The sequence below is a fragment of the Eleutherodactylus coqui genome, chromosome 8 (genome assembly GCF_035609145.1).
Source record: "Eleutherodactylus coqui strain aEleCoq1 chromosome 8, aEleCoq1.hap1, whole genome shotgun sequence".
Taxonomy (NCBI): Eukaryota; Metazoa; Chordata; class Amphibia; order Anura; family Eleutherodactylidae; genus Eleutherodactylus; species Eleutherodactylus coqui.
Genome location: NC_089844.1, coordinates 49,810,837 through 49,829,951, shown reverse-complemented (window position 1 = coordinate 49,829,951; position 19,115 = coordinate 49,810,837). Strand labels below are relative to the sequence as shown.

General features: G+C 46.9%; 1 protein-coding gene across 1 annotated transcript in view; it reads right to left on the bottom strand.

Annotated features, from left to right (window-relative positions):
• Positions 1–19,115, bottom strand: part of MREG (melanoregulin) — a 45,813-nt gene that overhangs the window by 18,433 nt on the left and 8,265 nt on the right. The window contains exons 3-4 of the mRNA XM_066577373.1: positions 6,327–6,420; positions 3,453–3,606 (exon numbers count right to left, since the gene is read on the bottom strand). Coding sequence (XP_066433470.1) covers positions 3,453–3,606; positions 6,327–6,420 — 248 coding nt within the window. The remainder of the gene's footprint in view (positions 1–3,452; positions 3,607–6,326; positions 6,421–19,115) is intronic.

Below are 19,115 nucleotides of genomic sequence, written 5' to 3'. Positions count from 1 at the left end.
ATCATTTCCCTTTTTTTGTCAGTGTTCGATACTATCCTGTTTGCTCTCTGAAATTGTGAATTTGGGACAGCCCATTTCAAAGAAGAGGGATGTAAACTATCAAAATACAAAATACTATTTTTATCAGTTTTTTTCCTAAATAAGTAAATTACCTACATTATCCTTCATAATTTCCAGATCCAGAAAGTTTATTCTATCAGGATTTTTGTTAATGGTGAATTTTAATTCTCTCCATATGGAATTAATGTAATAAAAAAAAAGACCGAAGGGACAAAAGGTTTCATGCCACACATGTGAATCCCAGTCAGGAGAATACACCAGAATGTCATCAAGATATATGACCAGAAATACCCCTAGGAAGTCGTGAAAAAACACGTTCATAAAACCCTGAAACACAGCGGGGGCATTATAGTGTCCGAAGGGCATGACCAGACATTCAAAATGCCCTAATGGGGTGTTGAACACCGTCTTCCATTCATCTCCCTCTCGAATGCGAATTAAGTTGTAAGCCCCCCTTAGGTCCAGTTTGGAGAACCAGTGGGCTCCTACCACCTGATTCAACAAGTCAGGAATTAGGGGCAAGGAGCACTGGTTCTTCACTGTGATTTTATTCAAGGCCCGATAATCCACAAAACAAAGAAGAGACCTACCCGGCAGGGGACCTGGACGGCCGGATATGTCGTTTGACCAGAGACTCCGAGATATAGGACTTAAGGGCTTCGTGCTCACACCCTGACAAATTGAAAATGGCTCCCTTAGGGATGGGACTGTCAGGAATCAGATCAATACCACAGTCCCACTCCCTATGGGGAGGCAAAGCCTCAGACAGTTTTTTGGAGAATACATCCTGAAAATCCGACAAATATTCCAGAATAAGCACAGTATCTGCGGAGCACATGGCTATAGTAGCTAGGTGATTATGACAGGATGACCCCCAATGAGTCAATTCCCGGGTGGACTAATCAAATTGGGGATTGTGCAGTGCCAACCAGGGCATACAAAGCACCACATCAACAGACATCTTTTCCATAACTAGGAAAGACAGATTCTCAGAATGGAGAACACCCACAGTGAACTGCAGAATGGGAGTCCTCCATTTAACAACACCTGCAGAGAGAGGGGTCGAATCAATACCAATGAAGCGCATGGGGGGCTTCAGCATGGAAAATTTGGTTATCAGAGGTCTGACAAAATTTAAATTAATCAGATTGACTGCAGCACCCGAATCAATATAGGCTTGACCGGACCGAATAAAATTCCGGAAGCCAATCTGACAAGGCACCAACAACCTAGGGAGTACCTGTGATCCTAGGCGACCCTTCAGAGAATCGCCTAGGATCGGTAGTTCTTCAACCGCTTCAGACTGATGTTGCCGTTGCTTCCGTGGACAGATTGCTACTCGATGTCCGTCTTCCCCACAGTAGAGGCAAAGATGGTGAGTCATCCGGAACCGTCGCTGTTCCCCGGGGACTTAGCTGGTCCACTTCCATAGGCTCGGCCCCTGGAGCTGGCATGGGGGAAATGGGACCGGATCTACAGGACTCCCTAGTTTTACAGGCCTGACGTTCCTTTTCTCTAGATCTCAGTCTCCTGTCAGCTTTTACTGCCAATACCATCGCCTCATTAAGTGTTATGGGAAAGGGATGGGAAATAATTAGATCCTTGACAGCATCAGAAAGGCCCAACAAAAACACATCTTTGAGGGCGTCATCATTCCAGGAGGTTTCACCGGCATACTGTGTAAACCTAGAGCAATAGTCTTCAGCACACTGCTGCCCGTGACGCAAAGCCATGAGGTGACATACAGCTAACCCCGCCCGATCCGGCTTGTCAAAAATACCTCCTAGTTCCTGAAAAAATGAATCAACAGACTGCAAGCAAGCAGAACTCTCAGGTAAGGAGTAGGCCCATGTCTGGGGGGGACCCCGCAGCAAGGACAGAATCAATCCCACCTTCTGGGACTCAGAGCCGGAGGATCCGGGCCGCATCCGGAAATATAGTTTACATGCCTGCTGAAAAACAAAAAACTTGCTTCTCTCCCCAGAAAACACCTCAAGGAGAGGAAATTTGGGTTCAGGAATAGATGGGGCAGCAGGAACCTGCGCCAACATCCGCTGCTCCTGGGCTACCACACGACCGGACAGGTCTTGGATCATGCCCACTAGCTCCTGCAACTGATTAGCAAGGACGCTCATAGTCTCCATTGGAGACCAAACAAACCCGTAGGGTAATTTTAAGGGCCAGTTATTATGTTACGGTATCCTACCCAATGATACGCCAGCCTGGGTTGCCCTGGAACTTACCCGCAACCCCTGTCCCTGCCTACTTGCCTCCATTCCTGGCTAACCCCAGGCGGGCAACTGGGCGACGGTCCCTACACTCGCTAGGGACCGAGGAGGGACGCTGGCGTACCAAGATGGAACAGGGTAGGATACCGACAGGAAGGGTAGGTGAATAAACCAACAGAAAATAGCAGCAGACCAGGGCAGATGGATAACCTGGCAGAAATAGCAGAAGCTGAAAGCAGGAGACTGTCAGAGGCAGGAAGCTAGCACACTGAAACAGACACCAATAACTTGCAGTGAATGGACCTCACTGCTAGCCTTATAAACAGAAGCCTCCTCCCAGGGGCGGAGAGGGGGAGGCGACACCCACTAGCAGAATCTCATAACAGGGACTCGTGCATAGAGCTGCACTCACAGATGCCCGCACACACGCCGTCGCCCGGACCCACGAGCGTGCGCACCATGCCGACCAACCACCCACGGACCCGGCAGTCGCCGCATGGTAACAATCGCTGTACCTTATTTCTGTAAAAAATAGTCATTGTGAAGCACTCTCCAAGATCTCAATAAAAATGTTTATTTGCTCCACACTATATAAACTAGTTACAAGCTAACCATCAAGACAGTTGAAGGTTGGACAAGTTGAAACACATCCTACACTGAATATTTGCTGATATGCAAGAAAAGGAGATCATTGAGCATATAGAGAGTGCTGAGATTCTTTGAAACTGCCATGTGTATGAGACACAGTAAATTCTGTTAATGTGTTTATATCTGTATTCCAGGCTGCAGACATCTAGAATTTATAATCTTCATGATATACTTTGGGTATCCAGTTTGTCAGAAAATCACAGACAGTTGAAATTTTTACAAATAAGATGTTCTGAAGAAAGAATAATCAGGTTTGAAATCCTGAATGTAACCACAGACTAAGGATCCATGCATGTAGCCATATCACAGCTTTATGTAAGACCCATATATTTAGTATCGGAATGTAAAATGTGAGATCAGGAAAGCCTCTTCCAAAGTTGGCCTTGTTAAAGACTTTTCTGATATCATAGGACTGGATCCAATCTTTTCCTTGGTTTTAAATGCAAGGCTCGTGCATGGAGCCCAAATGCAGCCATATGCATGAGTCTTCATTCCTCCTCGTTCCTCTTCACTCACCTCCGAGTCCTTTTCCAGTTGGCGTCTTGTCTGAATCCAGGAGTTCAACATCCTATCATCAACAGCCTCTGTGTGAGACAGGTCATGAGGCGAGCTCCACAGGTTTCTCTCATCATCATGGACCACAGAATAATTCTGGACATGGTTGTTATTACTAATGAAACAAATAATTAGAAACCATCAATATTATATTTTTGTGTAATTAAACTCCAAGACCTTTTACATTGTTGACACCTCACTAGAAGTTCCGAACGAGCATGCTCAGATCTGTTTGGAGGAGCCATCTTGGTGCTCCATTGTGAAGCCCAGTACACCTTAGGCATTTCGCAACCTTCAGGCCTTTCAGAGGCAGCATTAACTTCTTAGGGGTGTAGTCCCTTACAATATTATGCAACAAGTCCATGATCCAAAGCAATACACATTGGTTATATAAATGCAGATCCTACTGATTTCGACAGGACTCAAAAACAACTTAAAGGGGTTGTCCCGCGGCAGCAAGTGGGTCTATACACTTCTGTATGGCCATATTAATGCACTTTGTAATGTACATTGTGCATTAATTATGAGCCATGCAGAAGCTATAAGAAGTTTTTCACTTACCTGCTCCGTTGCTAGCGTCCTCGTTCCCATGGAGCCGACTAATTTTCGCCGTCTAATGGCCAAATTAGCCGCGCTTGCGCAGTCCGGGTCTTCTTCTTTTATCAATGGAGCCTCTCGTGCAGGATGCCGGCTCCGTGTAGCTCCGCCCCGTCACGTGCCGATTCCAGCCAATCAGGAGGCTGGAATCGGCAATGGACCGCACAGAAGCCCTGCGGTCCACCGAGTGAGAAGACCCCCGCGGCCATCTTCATCAGGTAAGTAAGAAGTCACCAGAGCGCGGGGATTCAGGTAAGCGCTCTCCGGTGTTCTTTTTTAACCCCTGCATCGGGGTTGTCTCGCGCCGAACGGGGGGGGGGGGGGGGGGGGGGGGTTGAAAAAAAAAAAAACCCGTTTCGGCGCGGGACAACCCCTTTAACCTAAAGTATATCTAAACTGTATGGTGCCAAATGTGGCCAGATTGAGTTCTTTTGGGTGCATGTGCTATGCACTAAATTTATTAATCACGTCTACCAGTTTTTAGAGTCTTCTGTGACAGGAATGTAAGCCTTAGAATAAATATAAGCAGATGTAGTCAAAAGGTACTCTGAATATATCAACAACCCCTGGCAATCTTTGACAAAAGATGTATGTATATTTACATCAATCAACAAGTAACTTAGACGTGTGAGCAATGTGAGCTGCATAAAGATCGTGGCATGGTTTCCACTTATAATAATGTTGTGCTACATTTGCATGCGACAGACAACATCAGAGCATGACAAACCCCACTAACTAATAATAGGGTCTGTCAGGTTCAGCTGAGGTGTCCATCATTTTGTCCAAATATGCTCAGACACAAAAGTATCCAAAACCTTATAATGTCATTTATGTGCCATGGTTATCAAATAGGATCCAAACTTATTTTGAGTTAGGGCCCCAAATGTTCATAGCCGTTGCCAGAATGCAGTGGCCAGAGATGGTTGAGAGGACGATAACAGCTGAGCACCCTGCACTACACATTTTCCGTAACTCATATAAAAGTCAATCAGGGTTATGCAAACATCGTAGTACAGCAAGCAATGCTAATTTTGCAAATTAGGAGCTGTGGAAATAGCATAGCTTGTTGTGCTATACTGTTTCTGTAACTGCCATTGACTTCTATGGGAGTTACAGAAACTGTGTAGCTTAGTCTTGCTGGGCTGTTTTGATTACAGTATAACAGTCACCTCAGAATTAGCAGTGTTCCCATCTTGGCCATGTTTAGCCACAGTATCGGACATAGGGCCCACCAGTGGAGAATCTGAGGGCCTATATTCCTTCTTCACTAAATCATCTCAGACAGACCCCAATTATGACGTTTGGCTTTGTTGCAATGACAGCAACAGGAAGAAAAGTTGATCGCTAGGCGATCCCGAGCTGCAGGTCCCTTGCAATTAACTATTGATGACCTATCCTGGGGATAACTAAATAAGAGCAGAAGGAGATAACCAAGATGTACATTTCCAACTATGGTAATAGAACCAAGCTTACTATATTAATATGGTAGCAGAGCCAAGCTTAGATGAAGTTTCCAGAATCAAGGTTACTACATAGATATGGTAACAGAACCGGATGAAGCTAAGGGCGAAACCAATCTCAATGCATGACATTGAAACTGGTTGTGCCTATTGCAGGATTACATAAGCATGATTTTCTTTGGGAACTTCTTATATGTATGACTTGAGGTGATATATTTCCATTGTATTGATGCTGAATTTCCTTTATGTTCTGTTTTTGAAATGCTTTTATTATATTTGTAATTCTCAATAAACAATTTTTTAATGATGAATTTCTGCGGACCTGTCTTGGATATTTATTTTTGGGTTTGTTATATCGCTTGATGTATGGGACTGACATTTTTGGCAGGACTATAGTTGCCTTCATATAGGATTCACAGCATCAGAACTAAGCTTACTGCATAGATGTGGCACAAGCACCCAGTTTCCTACATAGATTTGGAACTAGAACCAAGCTATGTTACCACAACTGAGCATACAGTATAATTGTATGAAACTTACTATATAGATACAGTGACAGTACAAAACTTACTTCAAAGATAAGATATTAAACCATATATATATATATATATATATATATATATATATTATTTTGTTTCAAAACCGCTTTGCATCACTTTAGGGACGATGTGGACATTCCACGAGATTTCCGTCCTATGGGAACCCAGCCTAAAAGGTATTCGCTAATATTGCTGCAATGAATGCTTACAATAAAACTGAAGAGATAAAATGTACTTACTTTACTAGAGGCTGCTTCTCATGTTTCGGGTAATCAATGCAGCCGAGTCTAAGGCAACAAAAGGCACACAACCAATCCTTCATACCCGTAGGTTCTGCTTGGAAATAAAAGGAGACATGCAGTCAGATAGGGGGAACCTACCTGCTTTCCTTCCCCACAATATACTGACCCCACAGCCTTCTATGCAGAAACATAAATCATGCAGCAAGAAGCAAACATAAAATCCAGGGCTCCACATTATACGTCATCCTCTGCAGGGATTTAACATTCCCTTGAAGGATCACGAAGTACAGACGACTCCAGTGCTCAGTCAGATGGTTTTGTAATTGTAATACAAATTACTTGGGAAAAGCAATCAAACAGGTTACTCATATGTTAGTTTGTAATTAGCAAATGAGTAAAAGTTTAAATAAGAGCAGAGAGGTAAGCTAAGGCCACATTCGCACTCCAGACATGTTCACAACAGGCCCTAATGTTTGCCGAAATGCTGCACAGTTTCACTGTGACTCAAGCTACAACAAATTTGCAATGAAAATTTGGGTGAAGCATTGGATTTCAATGGGTTAATTTAGACAATCGCGCCAGAAAAAGAAGGGACCTATGCGACCCTTTTTATATGGTGCATGAAAAGACAGGTCTTGCCCTATCTTTAGATGTAATACACAGCAAGCTCCAATAGACTTCTATGGCGGCAGGATAAAAGGGAGGGAGTTACCCTGCGTACAGCGCTTGGAAAAGAGAGCTCGCTGTAATTAAGCATTATTGATCATTCTGAGCATCTTATAGCGATTGTTGATTTCCATATTTCTGGTTTTTTTTTTACATACACGCTGCAGCGTCCCGCCTGAATTTCTTGATATACGTGAATAAAGATTGGGGCTCTATTGAGTCAAATCTTTATTCATGTGATTATACAGTGTGTACGGGCGAGCATAAAATGCATACGGTGGGGTGAAGGAGGCTTTAGGCCAGTGTCATACAGGCCTAAGCGCATTTACGGCTTATTCACACGAGCGTATACCAGCCGGCCGTGAAAACAGCCAGCCGATATACGCTACTGTGCGATGCACGAGGTGGCGTATACGCTGTCAGGTGGGGGAGACAGCCCTCCCCTACCCCTCGCCAGCTCTCTGCAAGGGGAGGAGGCAGGATAGGGTGGAAGCTAGTGTGCTGAGCTCCCGCCCCTCTTCACCCCTTGCTGCTGTTTGCAATGGTAGGGGCAGGGGAGAGGCTTAGCTCCACCCACCCCTGCTATTGCAAACAGCGACAAGGGGTGAAGAGGAGAAGAGAAGGGGGACGGCGTTTAGGAGTCACGCTGCTTAACTGCCTCTCACCTCCTTTCTCTTGCAGCTGTCATTGGCTCCCATAGGCGTCAATGCAGCTGCCCCACTGACACACAGGCACCCAGCCAGGTGCGTTTACGCTGCGGTGATATGCCCCTGTGCACTAATGCATTGTAAATCAATGCATCAGAGGGGCAGGGTATATCGGCCGGGGCGTGAATAAGCCCTCACATGCACATTTGTACTGCATATCTGCATAATGGGAGTTGCATTTTTGCTTGTGTTTTTCTGTATTTTTTGCACACTCGAACTGTGCGTATTTGCTTGCAAAAAAGCAAGCAAGCATGTTCCTATTGATTACAATGGGCAATTAGTTCAATATGTGCCATTTTTCTGCACAAATACACAAAAAAGTTAAGCATACTGCATATTTTTTTGCATGAATAATATGCACGTGCAAAATACGTGTAAATACAATCGCATCAGTGCAACATATTTTCGCAGTGAATGAGGTTGATTTGCATGTATATTAGCGCATAGGGGCTTATTCAGATGGGCGTATATTGGTCAGGTTTTCACGCCCGTCCGATATACGCTGCCCCTCTCTGCAAGGGGAGGAGACAGGACAGGAGCTAGTACACTGAGTTCCTGCCCTCTCTCCACCCTTCGCCACAATATTATGCAATATCAACGCAAGAAAATTGCGGCAGAATGACGTCTTTTTTCCCCATCATTTTTGATAGTTTGCGCTGCTTTTTCTCGCAAAAATATGACTGCCAGCTTTGCCGTGATTTTCTTAGGACTTTTTAATACTAATTAAATAGTATTAATACTTAAGGGGTATTCCAGGACATTTTACATTTTTATTATTGATGATTGACGGGTCAGCAATAAATGACAGCGGGGAGCCACTGCTTCAATCTTCACTGATTCCCAGGGTCGCTGTCACTGCGTTCAATGCAGGAAGCAGAATTGTATTTAAAGGCAGCTGCGGAGGGGGCGTGGCCAGCGCATGGAGGGATAGGAAGCAGCCTTGAGAGCTCCCGCGGCACCTACCCATAAAACAGACCCCACAGCACCGACAGAACCCACCTCAGAAACCCCAGCAGCGGTCATGGGAAGGCGCAGGACCGATAGGACGGAGGCGCCGTCGGAAGACAGCAGCGGCGGGGCGATGGAACGCTACCTCTGCACTCCGCGTCTGGCCACCGGCAGATCCAAGATGGTGCCGGAGCGCCACGTGCAGGAGACTCCAGCGGCTCAGTCAGGAGCGCGGAGCCCCGCCGAAAAAGCCAGCGGCACCACAGCCGGAAGGGGATCTCCACAACAGAGTCCCACAGCCCACGGAGAATCCAGGAGGAGCAGCCCCATGAACTTCTCCAGCGCCCAAGGAGGGGCACAAGTGACTACTACAGGCAGCAGCTGCGCTGCACACACACACTCCTCACCTCCCCTCCCTTCTGAACAACTAAGGCTGACACCAGAGAGGAGTAGCAGTCCCCCCTGGAGCGAGACACATTCTCCCACAGACTTTCCCACTGTGACTCCCAAGAAAGCAAGGAGGGTGCTGTCAGCATTGTCACCACAAGAGGCAGGGGAGGATAGCTGGAAAGCCCACATAATGGCAATCCCCACAAGGGACTAATTGAGCACCCTTTTAACTAAATTCGAAGCATTCAACAAGCAGGCCCTAGAGTCAATCCATACAGAGGTACACCAGATTGGCCACAGGCTGCACCAGCTGGAGGAGGTACAGGAGGAGACGGCGGCCATTTTGGAATCACATAAGCAGGCGATTCAGGCACAGGCAGATCAGATCGCTAACCTCACCATGCATTTAGATGACTTAGAGAACAGGAACAGGAGGAACAACCTGCGCATCAGAGGTATCCCTGAGGAAATAGAAGGGAACCGACTAGAACCGTGGGCACAAGCTCTATTTATGCGCATTCTGGACAGACCACCTGAGCGCCTGATTGAACTCGATAGGATCCATAGAGCGCTAGGCCCAAGAGCGACCGATGTAAATCGTCCAAGAGATGTCATATGCAGGGTCCACTTTTATCGGGACAAGGACACTATACTCCGTAAAGAAAGAGACCAGCCAGACCTCCTAGTATGCAAAGGCAAACCCATCATTATACTACAGGACTTAGCCCGTCATACACTGCAACTGAGAAGGGCTTTGCGACCCCTCCTGATGGCACTCAAAGACCATGGAATCCAGTATCGCTGGGGTTTCCCATTCTCGCTGTCGGCAAAAAAGGATGGCAGATCTGCAATTTTCCGATCTTTTGGCGACCTGCCAAAATTTCTAGGAACTTTCGAATTACCAATGATTGCACTCCCTGAGTCGCCCCTACCTCCTAGCTTGCTCACGCAGACCACACAGGAGCAGTGGCAGACAGCCCGCCCCAGAAGACAACGAGAAAACCGTCGAGGAGGGGACCATACCACATGAACAGAGACTCCCATGTCATGAAAGCCTATTTCTGTGTGCCCCCTGGGCAGGGGATATTTAAGACCAGAGCATCAGCCTGACGCTTTTGCGCATGGGGTGGCGGGGTCTGTTCTCGGCCGTCCCCCCCCCCCCCCCGTTGCCGGGGGAGACGGGTACGGACGCCGTTGAAAGGCGCAATGTTTGTTCCAACCTTCCTGTTCAGGAGACTCAGCCCTGAAGGGGCCTACTGTTTATAGATTGCATAACGTTATTGAGACGTCGGTGTCCGGGGTTCAGTATCAGAGACCTCTTTGAGGTCATAAGTTTGAGTTATGATAATTTTAGAGGGTGGTCGTAGCCGGGGGGTGTTGCCTGACCCTTGATGTGCTCTCACTCTCCCTATTGGGTGATTAGTCGCGCAACTGAACGCGACTCCTGGCGAATCGCTGGTTCCGCTGATTCACCAACTACTGGCCGCTTTGGCCGCATACTATCTCTTCTCCCTCTCCCACCTCTGAGCTTTTCTTACTCCTTTTCTGTTACACCCTGCTGTCTTTCTCTCTCACATTTCATGCCTGCCTGGTCATTGAACGACACCATACAACAGCCACATGATGGCTAACTTCACATTCGGCACCTTCAATGTGAGGGGCCTAATAAACCGGCCAAAAGGGGACAAATTTTAGACTATCTACACAAACAACACATAATGATAGTATTATTGCAAGAAACACTCTTCCAAGTAGGGAACGTCCCCAGATGCAAGCATCGCCATTACACGACCTGGTTTCATTGTCCCCACCCGCAAAAAAAGGCGGGAGGAACATCTATCGCCATCCACAGAAATTTCCCACACAAACTTCTCTCCTTAGAGATCGACCCCGAAGGACGTTTTCTATTCATAAAAATACAGCTGGGTACGAAGGTCTTCACAATCGCTAATGTTTATTTCCCAAATCAGGTGCAGGTTCGCTTTGGGATCCGGATGCTGGGGGCCCTGGCGTCCTTTGCTGACGGGTCTTCTATAATCCTGGGAGGCAACCTTAACTTGGGACTGAATCCTGGCCTTGACTCATCGGAGGGTAAGTCCGCCATATCACACACAGCAACACGCAGACTATTGAGGGAGTTGACAAATCTTCGGTTACTAGACATGTGGCGCGTACTACATCCCAAGGTCAGGGACTACAGTTACCACTCCTCAGCACATAACAGTTATCACCGCATAGACTACCTATTCCTCTCACATAGACTTTTAGATAGGAGCCCGGGGCGCTCAATATGGGCGTTTTTGTGTTCAGACCATGCTCCGGTCTGGGGGTCCCTAGAGTGGGGTCGGAAGGACAACACAATTAGCAACTGGAGGCTCAACGATAATTTGCTGAACGACAGGGCTTGTCTGCAGGAGATCCAGTTGGTGATAGAGCAGTTTAAAACCAATCACCAACTGGACGATACCCCAGCCCCAATTAAATGGGAGGCTCTTAAATGCGTGCTACAGGGTATTTTTATATCCCACAGGGCACGCTTGAAAAAAGAAAGAAGTAGTACACTTGAGGGCCTGCTGGCTAGACTGGGTCTCCTGGAGTTATCCAACAAAGCGGCGCCTTCGGACCGGGGGGGGGGGGGCAGAGATATCAGATGTCCGCAGCCAAATCCTGCTCTTGCTGGATCAAACCTCGCTATGTCAGAGAGATAAGACAAAGGGCAGCTTTTATGAATACGGGAACAAGTGTAGTAGAGGGCTAGCTAGGGCTCTTAACCCGGATCCCCACAGACATACGTATTTTCCATCCAGTCACAAAAAGGGGTGCAGGTACATACTAACACAGAAATCCTAGACAGTTTCCATTCTTTCTATCATAAACTATATAACCTACAGACAGAATGCACAGGAAGCCCAGAAGAAATAATAAAGGGTCAGGACGCCTATCTACTACAAAACTGCCCCAAAACCGTCCCTGAAATCGAGAGCCGCTCACTGGAGGAGGACTTCTCACTTGAGGAACTTACCGATGGTATTCGGGCCCTCAAGGTGGGAAAGAGCCCTGGACCCGACGGCTTCACCCCACGTTTCTTTAAGATCTGCGGGGAAGTGCTGGCCCCCATAATGTTAGATGCCTTTAACGCCATATTGCACGAATGTTTGTTCCCACCGCAGGCCCTACAGGCCATTATAACGGTCATCCCTAATCCAGGAAAGGACCCCTCTGCCTGCGGTAGCTACAGGCCCATATCATTGCTAAACATAGATACCAAAATCTATTCAGGGATGTTGGCGGCTCGTCTGAGACCGCTTGTCCCCTCGCTGATAGACAGGGACCAGGCGGGATTCGCCCCCGGAAGGGAGGCAGGGGACAACACAATTAGAACATTGGCTATTGTATCAAGGGCGTATCGCTCGGGAGACCCACTGTGCCTGCTGTCCGTGGACGCTGAGAAAGCTTTTGATAGCGTGGATTGGTGGTTTCTAGAGGCGACTCTGCGGATGGTAGGCATAGGCCCGCGCTTTTTGAGTAAGGTGCTAGCCCTCTATCATAGCCCTACCGCTAGGGTACGAGTCAATGGACAACTTTCTCAGCCAATAAGTATTAACAATGGCACCAGGCAAGGTTGTCCCCTGTCTCCCTTCCTTGACATATTGGTGATGGAGACACTAGCAAGCGCCTTAAGAGCCAATCGTAACGTGCGGGGGGTCAGGGTGGGCCAGACAGAACACAAGGTTGCTCTATACGCAGACGACTTGCTGATTTATGTCACCAACCCCAGAATAGCACTCCCTTGCATCCTAAAGGAGTTTGAGATGTATGGTGGAGTCTCTAACTTCAAAGTAAACCTTAATAAATCTGAAATGTTAAACGTAACCTTACCCAGAGGAGAGAAAGAATCCCTACAACTAGCCTTTCCCTTGGAGAGAGGAAGGGATAAGATACCTAGGAACAGTCATAACAACAGATCCCGATAAACTTTAAAAAAAAAACTATGCCCCGCTGCTTACAGCCCTTGAAAAAGACTTGGATAGATGGAAGTCTCTGCCGCTGTCCTGGTTCGGAAGAATAAATACAATCAAAATGAACTCCCTCCCCAAATTCCTGTACGCCTTTCAGACAGTCCCTATAAAACTAACAGGCGCCTTTTTGGCTCGGATCCGGCGGTTAGTTATGAGATTTATCTGGGGTAACCACAGGCCCAGGCATAGATGGAGGGCCCTATCAGGCCCGAAGGCAAGTGGAGGAATGGGAGTCCCCAATTTTTCACTTTATTACAGGGCATCCTTAACCAAATATGTGCTACACTTGTTCCACGGTAAGGACCAGAAAAGATGGGTGGAGGCAGAGCAGGACTCTGCGCTTTTTGGGGGGCGAGGGTGCATTTGGATCCCCGGGAAAGATAGACACAAAGACTTGGGATTCTCGCCTTTTATTGAAAACCTACTCAGTGCCCGGATTGGCCCAGCCATCAAGTGCGAGCTGATTACATCCCCGGGCCCACTTACCCCACTAGTAGGTAACCCGGAACTACCAGCTTTCCTAAAGGGCACACCCCTGACGACTGTGATGGCAGACCCAGTCCCCAGGATTAGGGACATTCTGACGGACACAGGACTAAAGAGCCTGCAGGAGGTACTGGAGGGAAGAGGTTCCCCAGCCGGAGCATGGTTCCAATACCTACAGCTATGCCACTATGTTAAGTCTATGGGCCGCCCGCAACAACTGAGGAGACCAATCACGGCTTTTGAAAAGATATGTATGTCTAAACCAGAGACCCCACAAACTATCTCCTCGCTATATAGCTCACTTCTAGAGAAGGACACATCAGGCGGAAATAGGACCCTAGAATTGACATGGGAGAGAGAACTAGGAATAGATTTTCAGGCGGAATCCTGGGAAAAGGCCTATGCAATGACCCATAAGTTAAGCGTCTCCAGCAGATTACAGGAGCTTAATTACAAGATCCTGACCCGTTGGTACAGGACTCCAGCGGGACTGGCCAGAATATACCCCCAGTACTCGGATCTCTGTTGGAGGTGTCTCAGCGAACGGGGAACCTTTGTCCATCTATGGTCGTCATGCGCACAGATCCAACCACTGTGGCGTGAGGTGGAAGCCCTATACACAGTTGTTTGCAGAGGGCCGCTTAACCTCACCCCTGAGGTGGCTCTCTTATCCATGATCCCGGGGTCAGTGTCACGAGCAAAGAGTTCCTTGCTGCGCTTTTTTCTACTGGCAATGAGACAGATCATTCCCAGGAGGTGGAAATCAGCAACCCCCCCATCACGATTGATGTGGCTGGAAGCTATGGATAATCTGAAGCAAATGGAGGAACTCTGTGCCAAAGACGAACTGAGGTACGCTAAATTTTACAACACCTGGGCGGTATGGTTACAGTTTCGGGCCTCACCTAGACTGGAAACGTGGTTGTGTGGTGGCGTTGCCGCTCTCTAACGCTTCAGAATACCCTAAAGCGTAAACGACGAACCTTGCATTGTTGACGAATCTATACATAGGTGGTTATTGACCGGACAGGCATCTTCATCTTCATTCTATTCTCTCTTCTCCCTTTCTCTCCTCTTCTCTCCCTTTCTTTATTTCTCTTCTTCTACTCTCCCCCTCTCATTTCTTTCCCAGCTCCCTAACCCTTTAGACTCCACTTTGCTCCCTTCCCCTCCCTCCCCTCCAGGGTTCTCCCGCTCTTGCTACGGGGCCCTGGAGACCCCTATACTCCTCCAGTCCCACAGACTAGAGACTTATAGCAACTAACAACAGGGGACTGTTGCCCATTCCGTTGTGTTATATCATAGTTTTATCTGTCATTAATAAATAAAAATGGTTGGGACAATGGGTGCCGGTGGAATTAGCAGGGAGTAGAAACTGTTGTTAGGTTTTGATTGATGAACAACAAACCCTGCAATGATACTTTACACTTTATTGTATTGTCCGTTCCAGCTAATAAAATACTTTTTGAACCATAAAGGCAGCTGCGCCTACAGTACCAACACAGGCTGCTGCACTATGGTCAAAACATTATGCTACTACAGCGGGAATCCAAGTGGCAGATCTGATGAGCATCTATCCGTCATCAATTTTAAAAAAAAGTTTTTAAAAAGGCCCAGATACCTCTTTAATATAAAGAACATTTTCTACTAGAGTACACTTGTTATTTCTATTGTTAAATATTTAAGGTTATTTCTTATATAAGCTATTTTCTAATAGATAATGTTCAGTTTGTGGTTTAACACTTTTGGAAATAACTCCCCTTTCCCTATCGTCTCCACGATAGCACCAGCTGAGTTTATCTCCCCCCTGATAGGAGAGTTAACGCACAGAGAAGTGGAAAGTTATCGGAGAGGTGCTGGGAGCTCTCTAGGGTTCCCGGCCGAAAGTCTGGCTGGATCAGAGTAGCTGGGAAGAGAGGAGTACTCTCTTCCTTGAGCATCTCCTTCAGTCGGCTGTGGATGTGGCAACGATCCTAGGTCGGTTCCTTCTTACCACGGACCCTAGTGAAAGAAGGACTAAGTGTAGGACTGTGCCTGGCCTCCTCTCTCGCTCGCCGGGGGCTGCGTCTTCTTGCCCGGGTGTGTGGTGCCCGGCTTGCTTCCAGGTTGCGTCATCGCAAATGCGTTGGGGCCAAAGCTTTGGTCATGTGACTGATGCGGCAGCGCCAGCAAGGGATGGGGGAGGCTCTGGATAGCGTCAAATTTAAAAAGGATTACGAAAGATTGTCCAATCCTTTCCCCTATAGGTAAGCCTACAGTGCTACCTTGATAAGGATGAGTACTCCAGTGACTGAACCCCTCCCGTACAGGCTGCGACTTCCGGTGTTGTAAGTAGCCTGTGGGGCACCTCATACACAGTGTCTTCTGTATGCACAGGTATTTAGTGCCTTGTTATGTTTTAATAGATCGACAGCGGGATCCTCAAGGGCTAAGCTTAAAAAATCCGCTATCTGCATAAGGAGACTACCGCATAAATACCCCAAATTACTGAGCAAGATATGCATAGCCCAGCTGACTAAGGAAGAATCAGTGGGCTTTATGGGCAATATTAAGATGCATGTGAGTGATGAGGTCTGCTCTGCTTCTTAGTGCGGCTTCCTCTTCTACACCTACTACTCAGGCGGCTAAAATTTCTTGTAGCATAGTTGTAGATTCTGACTCTGAAGAAAGTTTCACATTGAACAGGAGAGTGCGACCATGGATTCCTCAGATGAAGAGGAATACAGAAAATGTTTATTTGGCTCAGTGGACATAGACGAGCTAATTAGGGCAATCAGAGGAATGCTTGGTGTGGAAGAACCCAGAAAGCCCAGGTCCATTCAGGACAAAGTCTTTGGAGGCTTGGGCGGAGCGGCAGAGATCCACATTTCCAGTATATAGTAACATACAAAACATGATCAGGAAAGAGTGGAAAAGACCTGATGTAGGGACCAGCTATAGGGTTATTAACCCACTAAGAACCAAGCACTATTAATTTACAGCACTTGATCTTCAATCCCAGGGTCTTTAATCACAGTAAAAATACAATGGGGAATTAAAGACCCTGTTCTGCAATCAATCTGACACAGGACGAGTTGTCAGCTGTTAGTCATAGCTAAGAAGGCAGTAGTGACTTTTAACCCCTTCTCCTTTACCTAGTACACAGCACTCCAATTAGTGATATGTACTAAGAGGTGAAAGTGGAAGTATAGTTTCCACTACATGAGCCGATGGTCACGTGACCACTGTGATTCCCTGATACAGCAGAGCTACAGGGTCCTGATCAGCTCTGTCAGTGACTATTGTCTCTACAGGGGATGTTTTCCTGTAGCTGCGGCTCCTGTGGATGCCCCAGCTACAGTGGGAAAGTGTCAAATAATAGAAAAAAAACATGTGAATCTCCACCAGAGGTCTTATATGACACCATGGGGGACAGATAGTAAAAAAAAAACTTACATAAATAAGTAAAACAAAATTGCAAAATAAAATAAAAATATATACATAACAAAGAAAATAACCCAAAGCTGACGCCAAACCGTCGCGTATGCACCCTGCAATCCAAACCCATACATATTATATAACAAAAAATCTGAAACAAAATGAGGAAGCCATTCTCATACTTTATTTTACTGTGAATTGGGGGCTATCCTAAGAGAAAGGTCGATTATGATTATTCCATATTTAGACGATATTCTCATAGTAGCCAACACCAGAAATCTTCTACTATCCCATGTTGCCCTTACCATTCAACTGCTAGGGCAGCTAGGCTGGCTAATAAATTGGGAAAAGTCAGAAACAGAAGCCAACCAGCATAAAGTCTCTAGGTATCACACTGGACTCGATATGTCAGCGTTAATTTCTATCGTTAGTACGGAAGTAGGATCTCCTCCTGTGAGTCTCACAATTTCTAAGTCAGAAATCTTGTACCATCAGGGCTGCTATGTCGCTGTTAGGAAAACTAACAGAATGGATTCCAGCAGTGGCTTGGGCCCAACATAATTCAAGAACACTCCAGAGGTTTGTGCTGTCCATTTGGGACAGAAGACAGACTTCTTTGGACAGAAAAATTGTGATGGCAAGCATGGTGAAAAGTTCCCTCCGCTGGTGGTTATTAGAGACCATCTTAGCTAGGCAAGTTGATTGGTTCCCAAACCCAGTGGTTTTGATCACGATGGATACCAGCGCTCAGGGTTTGGGGGCCCAGGTAGACTATACATACTTTAGGGAAACCCAGTCTCAAGAAATCAGGAGGCAATAGTTGAATTTCAAGGAGCTATATGCAATCTGGAAGATCCTTCATAAATCCCAGAATCTAATCGAGGGGAAACCTTTTAAAAATTCAATCGGACAATGTCACGGCCATGGTGTATGTTTTCACAAAATTCCAGAGTGCTGGTTCCATTCTTCTATTTAAAGGGGTTGTCTCATGAAATCAAGCAGGGTTATATACTTCTGTATGGCCATATTAATGCACTTTGTAATGTACATCGTGCATTAATTATGAGCCATACAGAAGTTATTCACTTACCTGCTCCGTTGCTAGCGTCCCCGTCGCCATGGATCCGTCTAAATTCGCCGTCTTCTGGCGATTTTAGACGCGCTTGCGCTGTGCGGTCTTCTCCGTGGTGAATGGGGCCGCTCGTGCCGGAGAGCTGGTCCTCGTAGCTCCGCCCCGTCATGTGTGCCGATTCCAGCCAATCAGGAGGCTGGAATCGGCAATGGACCGCACAGAGCCCACGGTGCACCATGGGAGAAGACCCGCGGTGCATCGTGGGTGAAGATCCCGGCGGCCATCTTGGTAAGGTAAGTAAGAAGTCGCCGCAGAGCGGGGATTCGGGTAAGTACTAAACGTTTTGTTTTTTTTTAACCCATCCCTTGTGTTTGTCTCGCGCCGACCGGGGGGCCTATTGAATTAAAAAAAAAACCTGTTTTGGCGTGAGACAACCCCTTTAATCTTTGCTGTTTGGTGAGGATCTACGAGTCCAGATCCATTGAGGGACCGTGCACCAGGTGTCTATCCACTCCCTATTTGAAAAGGTTGTGCTGCTCTCCACTTTTCTTGATTATTCGGCCATGGTGTGTGTGTGACATCAGGGGGTGGGTGGGGGGTGGGGAGGACTAAATATGCAACCCTGCAAAGCATGACTCAAAGAATTTTTCACCGGGTAGAGCATCATATTCGGTTGGTGACAGCGACCCACTTGAGGGGTGCTCAAAACATTATGGTGGATTTCCTCAGTTGCCAACTCTTGGATCCGGAAGAATGGTAACTTTCACAGGAGACCTTCCAGCATATAGTGCTCAAGTTGGGGGGGCCCCCCAGGTAGATCTGTTTGTCACCAGGTAAAATCGGAAAGTAAGAACTTTCTTCTCCCTCTGCTCTAAAGACCATCCAGTCGGCATAGATGCACTGGTACAGAATTGGGGCAGGGACTGGTTTATGCCTTTCCAATCCCCCTAATCCCCAGGATCTTACAAAAATTCAGGTATGAGGAATGCACTCTAATTTTGGTAGTGCCCTTTTGGTCCAAAAGGAGTTGGTTCTCCTTACTAAGACGTTTAAGCATTAGCGATCTTATACTTCTACCATC